The sequence below is a fragment of the Temnothorax americanus genome, unplaced genomic scaffold (genome assembly GCF_048541705.1).
Source record: "Temnothorax americanus isolate GAGA-0224 unplaced genomic scaffold, ASM4854170v1 Scaffold14, whole genome shotgun sequence".
NCBI lineage: Eukaryota > Metazoa > Arthropoda > Insecta > Hymenoptera > Formicidae > Temnothorax > Temnothorax americanus.
In genome coordinates this window covers 3,062,792-3,072,279 of record NW_027509275.1, presented here as the reverse complement: position 1 = coordinate 3,072,279, position 9,488 = coordinate 3,062,792, and the positions used below count along the sequence as shown (strand labels likewise).

The following is a 9,488-nucleotide window of genomic DNA, read 5'->3' as shown; positions in this document are numbered from 1 at the left end:
CGCTCGTACGTGATTCCCACCAGCTGTCCGACACGAGTTCGACAATTGGTTGGCGCGTACCGGGCAATTAGCCGACGCGGCACGAGTTTAAAGAGAAAATCCCTGTACGCTTTCTTAAGGGAGAATTCTACTTTGTTAGGTTAAAAAAAATCAATTTCTTTATATAGATATTTTAAAAGCCTGGAGTCTTAAGCATAGGTACACTCGTGAAACTTTAAATATAAATGCGAATATTTGGTAATTATTTACAATAGGGCCTTTTCCGAATTTTGATATTTTCTTGCGGATGTCTTTGTAAAAACCTTTGAAAACCTTTAAACCTTTAAAAACACAGCGTTGTAAAGAGCGCTGCTTTCAGCGCTGTGAGCGTGAATCGGACCGCAGCCTTAGCATGTATTTAAGTTGTAAAGCGAGGTCTACGCTGGTCTACGCTGCCTAATTTTTTGTTTTACTTATGTTAATTTATATCGTAAATATTATACATTAACTTTTTATTTTGAAGAGTATCTAAAGTACACTATAATTTAGATTTTTTTAAATCGAGAGTTTTTCTTTGAAGTACTTCACAATCAAGATTGTCTTAATGTCTCCTGTTTCTATGCAACCCGATCATGCTTCGTGTATTGAAAATCATGCGGCAGATGTGTATAACTATAGAGAGATTTTATTATGATTATAAAACAAATAATTCGTTCTTAAGTGTGGCGCAATAATCTATTGAGGTTTTTTAAGGTCGTCTAATAAATTTCTGAATATATAAAAAAGAAGATATGATATATCATTTATCTTTTAATACAAGATAGCAAAAGAATACTGTCTATAGATAATTCAGATATCCATTTTATCATTAAATCGAACGAAGATCTAACTGCTTCGATCGCCATGGAAGGGCGTTCCAAAATGATCTACAGTTGGTTCATGAAAAAGGTTGCAAATTTTGATTGTATTATAATATATATGATATACTTGATTATAATTACCAATATGCTCATAAAAATTAATTTAAAAGCTCAATTTGTTTCGATTTCTATGTTTTTATGCATAATATTATATAATACTATACAAAAAATATATTAAAAATATCTTGTCTTAAATACAAGATTTTTTTACAAGGAGAGCCATGTATATATCTTAATGAAGATATTAATTATATGTAATTTAATGTTAAAATTTAATTTATAAATAATAGTTCTCATTTTTATACTTTTTCTCGTTTTTGTTCTTGATGAGAAAATTTCCGCAAACAACTGGTAATAGGATGAAATCGCATATATTATGACATTTGAATGGGTGTGACTCATCATATGGAATGTGATTAAGAATAGCATCCATCAAATGTCGGTTAATGACGAAGCAATTATTTTGATAAAAAAATTTTTGCTCTTTCCTAATGTAATTATTTACTAGGATAAAAATTAATTATATTTCACAAAAAAATAGCAAATGCAAGTACACAGAAACGAGTAGCCATGAGATACAATTGCATCTTTGTTAAAAAGAGAAAAATTACGGGTTTCGCTTATTAAGTGCATACAGGTCAATCATCTAATGGCTGTCATAAAGTCTCGTATATAAAGTCGTGAGCTCCACTATAGATTTTACATCTTGCAAATATATAATTGGTACTTCAATCACCTTATGCCATATCACGCGATTTTACGCTAAAACGATTGTTGATTCACGTCTGATGATATTATACTTCGAAGTTTAACGCGACGGTTCTCAACGGAGTTTCTCCGTCTGAGCAATAATTATTTCATTTCTCGTTGTTATTCGGCACCAACTATATTATGCAAACAATAACAAGAGAGAACATATTTCACTGAGATACTTATCTCAGTTGCATAATTAGAGATTTAATAACGCGTGTGGTGAAATGCTTTTTGTTGATAACAAAATAATTAGATTCGTTGAAAGTACAGAGGATTTAACGTTACGTGAACACATAACGTAAATAGCGAAAATACTTTTTATTCAGGATGATTTTACTTCGATGATGCATAAATGCGTAATGCGATGATGTACCATCTTCGACCAACTGCGCATCACTGCCTTACTTAATTCAAAGTTTTCTAACGCGATCACATATACAATGATAAACAGGCACCTTGTCAAAGATTTATAAATATGCAAACAAATTATACGCTAGATTATGACGCGAGCTTCGTCAAAATCATGCTATTTTATATCTATAAAACGCTCCATGAGAACAGGACGCACCTTACAAACTTCTCTCATGTCAATGCAATTTATTCATCAAAGGCAATTGCTACTAAAATTCCATTCTGCGTAAGATTTCATATTTCCACACAATTAAAAATATTATCATTAATATATACTAGTTTATAACAATTAAATAAATATTATATAGGTATATCATAAATTTTTCAGAACACATTATATTACGTACTAAAAGATTTGATGCAGTAAAAGATAAAATAATCTGAATCTCTAGATAATAAAATCTTGCAAATTAAAAATTGATAAAAGTAAATTATAGAGAACAAATACATATATATCTTGTAAAATAATAAAATATTATGTAATAAAATACATATAAAATAAGATACTATTATTTGTGCAAGAGCATATATCGTACAAAATGTGTAGTCTATCTTTATTTAAATTTATATCACATTTCTTAACAAAGAAATTGCAATATTAGTTACAAATTAAAGATTTAATTAAAGAAAAATGTTAGATAATAAATGAATATATATAACGCTATCTAAATCATAATAGTTTATATAGCGTTATATATATGCATATTCATTTAATTTACATTTACGATCATATAAAGATTATTTCGTTTTGCGTGATGACACATGCGAATTTTATTACGGCCTCCAAGAAGCTGGTCGCAAGGATAGCAAGATTGATAAGATTAGCATCTGTTAAGAATTCGGGAAGATTTAATCGCTGACCGGTCAACGATTTCTAGATAAAGCTTACGCGTGAAGTGATGGATTGAAATGTCTATTCCGCTATTAAGTATACTAATGCTATTAGTAGACAATAGTAGAACTCTCTCAGCAGCACGTTATTCACATTTTAATTTTCAATAAGTACAATTACAAGATTCTCAGCAAAGAAGAATTTATTGTAATTGGTATTTAAATCGAGTTAATCGTAATTTTACAATTTTCACGAAAACTTCTGTGAACGAATAAAGTTATTTAGTAAAACCTAATGATCATTCTTATTCGTAACTTTAGATGCTAATATCTCATAAATAAAAGGTTTGCACAGACATATCTCTAGAGGAGTTTTTTTTACTTATTCTGAGGTCTTAAATTCATATTTTCAAGTTAAAACATTTAATTCTGAAACCCCCTATAGATGTGATAGAGCAATTCATTCACAAATTTTAGCCTAGAAGCTATCATTGAATACCGCGGACGATCATCGTTTCATCTTTTTATAAATACTCAAAACTGCCTCACGATTTCGTTACGAGAATAATTTAATCTTTTGTGTCATAGGTGTGTCAGCCACTGATTTGTATCTCTTCTTCATTGTACAAAAGCATATTTATTATAATTAGATGCATTTGTAAGCAAGATTTAATGCATTTTTAACGGGATGAATTTCATACAAATATCCATGACATCCGCAAAGACAAAGTATTAGAATGCATGATTAATGAGTAAAAAATAATTTTTGTATTTGTTCCAGCATACAGCCAATGACGATGCTATCTATTTTCATAATAGCAAGAAGAAGACAATGTCACTTGACTCTGCATGAATAATTTTCTGTACGATTTATTTTAACATTGAGAATCATGCAATGACAATCTTATCACCTTTTATTTAACACATTTATAAATATTTAACATATTTAACATCAATTACAACAATAATATTTAATACCCAAGGTTCTTACATATAATAAATTGAAGTAAAATTAATTAATTAATATGAATAAATATTGTTTTATAATTTGTTGATTAGCAAATTAGTTTGTTAAAGATCTTTACTGTAATAGTTGCGATTAACTGATAGAAATTTGTACGACAGAATTATATATTTTAAAATTGAAGGAGGAATATAATATATTCAGAAACACACCGTTCTCTATGGTTATATAACGCTATAGGCTGTAGGCTATATATGAAGTAGTCGTGCAGATATCGATTACGGCACTGCTAACGTTGGTTTGCTGCCGAGTGGTTAAACGCTCAGCACGGACATTGATTGGCATCACTTTGTTCCATCGAAAATAAGCTGCGAAGAATACCACACGGTAGCTTAACAAGATAGAGATTGATTCAAGAAATTCTGACATTATAGCAATCTGTCATCACACATAATTAAGCCGTCACAACGGCATTTATGGCAAACGTTTGTTCACGCTGCGTTGTCTAGCTCAAAGAGAGAATCAATTATACGTATTTTCTCACGCAGCGTCGGATATAGACTGTGATTGCCTATGAAGCATCGCAATGCAATAACATCGTCAGCTTAAAGCAATATTAACTTATTGCATATGCACTGCCAATAAATCCGATAAAAGAAACAAGATAAGCGAGGGTCAGTAATATAAGACTTAATATAAAAATTGGATTAAATCAATCCGATGGATGATGGATGGTACCAATGCCCCTGTACCATTATTACGGTTGTTATTATGATCGTGTGATCGGATTTGATACCAAACATTGTGATGATTTATATGCGTCGGGTAATGAATTTGATTGCGTTCATTCATAGGATCAGGAATAGATCCAAGTTTCATTCAGAAAATTCTGACGCAAGAGTGGCCGAGCACTATCATTCAGAAACAATTTGCTTGAGTAATGGCCACCGTGGAAGACGTAACGCGCGCGTAATACCGAAGGAAGCACAAGGACTCCAACTGCGTTTTATCTTCGATTCTGCTTCGGCGGCGCGTCCATTCCTCTGATGCTCGTTCATCAACGGGTAAGCTGCAATCGTAATAATTGTTCTTGAGTGCTGTGAGAAATTCGTCTCCTCTTTTCATGCTATAGGAAAAAAAGACGGTTGGCCTTCTGTGCCTTAGGTGTAAGACATTCGTTTTTAAGCAAGGTCGATGTCGTAATGCCGGCTCGTGCGGACGCACCTTGGATTCATCTCCCGTACGAATTATCGGCTGGCAGGAGATTCCAAGCTTAATATAGAAAAAAAGATGGTATTTAAAAAATTTATTACGTATATACATGTATTCCATATTCATCGTTCGCTATAACAATTTCAGATAAAGCTTTAGTAACACCGAGTCGATTTGCGTTTTACAAGATATAACGTTATCTTTTTTTTTGGCCCATCAATTTTTGCATGTGGGGCGTAATATTCGCTGTACTCGTCTGAATAATTTGGCGCAACCTTGTTCACGTGGATTTCGCTCGAAAACATGTAAATGGGCGAGTGGGAGGAGTCGTGGCCATGCGCCGACAAAGAGACAGACACGGGGAGGGAAAGCACGGGCATTAAAGTCTCCCGCAGCGTTCATGTATCTCCTCCTGCGATTAATCATTCTCGATTATGATTTTATGACTCACACATATCGGCATTAATTTTACTGCCATGATGCCATCTTTTAATACTTTTGCAATTTGCCACATCACAGAGATATAATTCCCAAATTATTCTTTTTGTTTCCACCTTTAATTAATTTCAAGCCGGTTTATTTTTAACTATATTTATTTCGAAAGTTTATTTCAAAAGAATATAACGTCAAATTTTATACCACTATTCATATTAAAATTAATTTATATTAAATTTATATATGATTGGCAAAAATTCAGGTAACCGTTAGATATAGATGTATAATTGTTTTAAATATATATTTTTTATTATATATATATGTATATTTTTTAATATATAATTCGTAATTGATTAAAAATTTTAAGCAAAAGAGACTCGTAAAGCATAGAACGTAAGATTTGGTGCTCGAGCCACCGGTTCGCAAACAATCAGTAAATCGTGGATCAACGGAGCGCATTTCCTTCCCATTTGTCAGAGTAATATGTCTAGCAATGTATCTAAGTTTATCGAGAAGATATAAAGAAAATGCACACGCGATCGTTTGTTTTGCAAATAAGATGTCTCTTAGAGAGTGACACGCATTTCCTATAATTTTTCAAACTCTCATAATTGAATAGCAAAATAATAGTCGGCATTTCCAAAGAAGAGAAATTCACCTTTGAAGCCTAAGCAAATTAAATATATCCAACTGTATTGGTTTGTGGTTTGTTTGATGAAATTACTAAATGCACGAGATGTTTCTTAACTCATGTTCGAGTACAATTTAGAAATTTTGAAGAAATATCTGAATTTCCAAATCGCGTGGACCAAAACTCCATCGTGGGCGAAACAAACTTTCTAAATTGCGATGCATGCTCGGGGCATTATCGTTATTGAGATTCGTTTGCATTTCGCCCGCATTATATGCACTACGCCACGTGAACGTTGAGTTCTTGAAGACGACGTGCGAACAAGTAATACAATGTCAACAGGTTTCTCGACTATTATGCAACCGATCGATTTAGGCGTCGCGTGGAAAGGTCAAGTCGACTTGAGATTACTTTTGGCAGAGGATTCTATTTCAGTCGGGGTCGTCGGGGTCTTCTCTCTCGCTCTTCCCCTCTTTCTCTTTGTCGTCTCTTACCGCCGTGGCTGGACAGAACCCTGGCTTTTTCTCGTTTTTGGGTACCATTACGATCAGGGAAAGTGGGGTCTACGGTTTCGTATAAAAGCGCATTCGGGCTCTCATGGCGATCACACTCGAAATCTCATCGCGCTCCTCGATTGGATCGACAGATTCGAGTTACCCGCACTTCAAAATGAAATTTCTCGTGAGTTTTGCATTTGTCTTCACCTTATCTTTAATTCTGCTACTTATAAAAAATTTAAAATCGTAAAAAATTAATATCTGGTCTATATTTAATATTATTACTAATATTTTTTAATAAAATTCTAATTAAATCTGTATCTTTCTATCGTAAATTTTCAAAATTTTTTATAGAATCTTTGACTAACCTTATTTGATTAATATTTGTTAGTATAATCTGCACATATTTCGACATATAATTAAGAAGAAACTGTGAAATTTTTAGTTTCTTTTTTTAGATTCATCAACGCTACTCTAATCATTCGGAATAATTCCTGGATTTCTCCATTCGTTTCAATCTTCTCCGACTATTGCGAAAACAACTTGTTACGATTCTGTGATCTAATTAATGTTTGGCTAACTAATCGAGGGAAGAATAGAGTGTTAACTGCAATAACAGATTAAACGTAATAAATTAATCGTGATTAGACGCGTTGGGAAACAGCGGACCTTTAATTATTTGCCTATAAACGAACTATTAACTCCCTTATCTCTCGATGATATCCAATCTTCTTTTCACGGATTTGCTACGAAACCTGTAATCTTTTTTTTGCAGCGCATAATTTTGCGCGCAAAGTAGCAATTTTTTGCCTCTTATACTTTCCGGCCAATTACATTGAATTTACATAATCGACATATAACACCTTTGATTCTTAAACAATGGAAGTCCGTTTTTTAATTGGCATATTTTGCATGCTTGTTAATTAATAATATAACTAAATAATGATATTTCAAATCGCTGCTCTTGTTTTACATTTCTTATTTTATCTCGGTATAGATTCAACGTTTAGAATTATCGATAAAAATTCTTTACAACTACTATAAGCAGAAATAAAGTCATAGTCACGTCTTTATCTCATATCTTTAAGAGATGATAAAGAAAATTATTATCACCACTTGTCTCATTGTACCTATGTTCAATTTTGATTTCTATTTCAGATTGTGACCCTTGCTCTAGTCGCTGTTGCTCTGGCCCAACACCCACAGCAGCTGCAGCAGCAGCCGGTGGCCATTCTGAAATTCGCGCAGGACAGCTCGCCGGAAGGATCCTACAGTTACGCTTATGAGACAGAGAACGGAATTGCCGCTTCCGAGCAAGGCTCGCCGCAGCCCGTTGGACCTAAGGGCGATCCTGCGGTCGTTGCCCAAGGCCAGTATCAGTACACCGCTCCCGACGGCACCCCTATCGCCCTCCAGTACACGGCCGACGAGAACGGCTTCCATCCGCAGGGTTCCCACCTGCCGGTCGCTCCACAGGTGCCCGAGCTGATCCAGAAGGCCGTCGCGTACGTTCTAGCCCACCCGCAGCCCGAAAACCAACAATAAACGATCGATAACATTTAGCAACATCTTCGGACAAAGCGCCTACCTCTCGAGCCACAAACTGTAGATATAAAGTGTTTAATTATATAAATATAAATAGTTCTTAAAAAAACCCGGCGTATTCATTTGCCGAGACCCGATAAATTCACCACAAACTTATTGCCCAAGGTAACAAAACGTGTTATTTTTAGGTATACTAATATTTTAGTAAAGGTGCTATTTTTAGAGATACATTTCTTCAACTATAGTAAGACAGAATTTAATTAGCATGATAAAATAATTAGTTATGTAATGTTTGTAGACAGTCACAATTGCCTTCATCTATATAGAATTATATTTAGGTATAATATTGTATATATCATAAGCATCAAGAAGGAGAGAGGGATATCTATAAAGATATTGATTTCGTGCACTAATCAATTCGTCGCATTCTTCTCGCAGACACGCTACTTTTAATTTATAAAATCGTAACTCTCTAGGTCACACGGATTCCGCGGATTCTGTAAGAAGGTTGTGACGGGATATTTTACGATGTTTTCTCATGTATATACGCGCCAGATATTTCCGGCCAGGAGACCCTGGCATTTATTCTTACGCAACGAGTACACAGCCGCGTTACACCACCATGCCAGTTTAGCAATTTCGACGACACGACCGGAGTTTCTATTTGTGGAGGTGTGGAGTGAATAGAAATGGCTGCGGATGCTGCGATCAGGTAAAAGATATGACCTGCGTGAGCTCGGAGAGACGTTTTCGCGATTCCTCTCAGGAAATTAGAGTTTTTCAAGGAACTAACGTTACATTTTGCGTATCGCGATGCAACTGCCTTGGAATCGGGACGAGGAAACGCGGTAGATCAGTGCGACGAAGGAAAAGATGTAGGCGCGGACGATAAATATTAATGTTATCGAGAGAATGACGGCAAAATTCATTATCACCCAAAATTAGTATCAAGGCTAGAGTATATCATAAGCGCGCTCGATGATTTATGGGTGATTTATGGATCTATTGTTACGCGGTTGTAAGCTATGAATAGAGGCATCAAGAAAGCTACATTGTGCTTACGCTTGAACAGAGTTTCCTGTGTTTGAGGATATATTGCAAGAATTGAATGCAATGTAATGTTCGGTAAAAAATGCCAGTGTCCACATTTTGAAAACTTCATCCTGTAATAGATCTCCGATAACAAAAATAGCATCGTTTTAATACTTTTAATAGCAACAATAATAACGTGATTAATTGTAGTAGTATCGTTTATACAACAGCCATCGTTTATTGTCCTCGCGTGAGGAGTGCAATTAGCGCTGATTAAC

The 9,488-nt window shown here is 34.4% G+C and overlaps 1 protein-coding gene across 1 annotated transcript; it reads left to right on the top strand.

The window, feature by feature from the left end:
• The first annotated feature begins 6,658 nt into the window (after positions 1-6,658).
• On the top strand, positions 6,659-8,278 carry LOC143894629 (endocuticle structural glycoprotein SgAbd-8-like). Its single transcript, XM_077401066.1, has 2 exons — positions 6,659-6,817; positions 7,792-8,278. The coding sequence occupies exons 1-2, from the start codon at positions 6,734-6,736 to the stop codon at positions 8,176-8,178; spliced, it is 471 nt and encodes a 156-aa protein (XP_077257192.1). The 5' UTR covers positions 6,659-6,733; the 3' UTR covers positions 8,179-8,278.
• Positions 8,279-9,488: the final 1,210 nt, after the last annotated feature.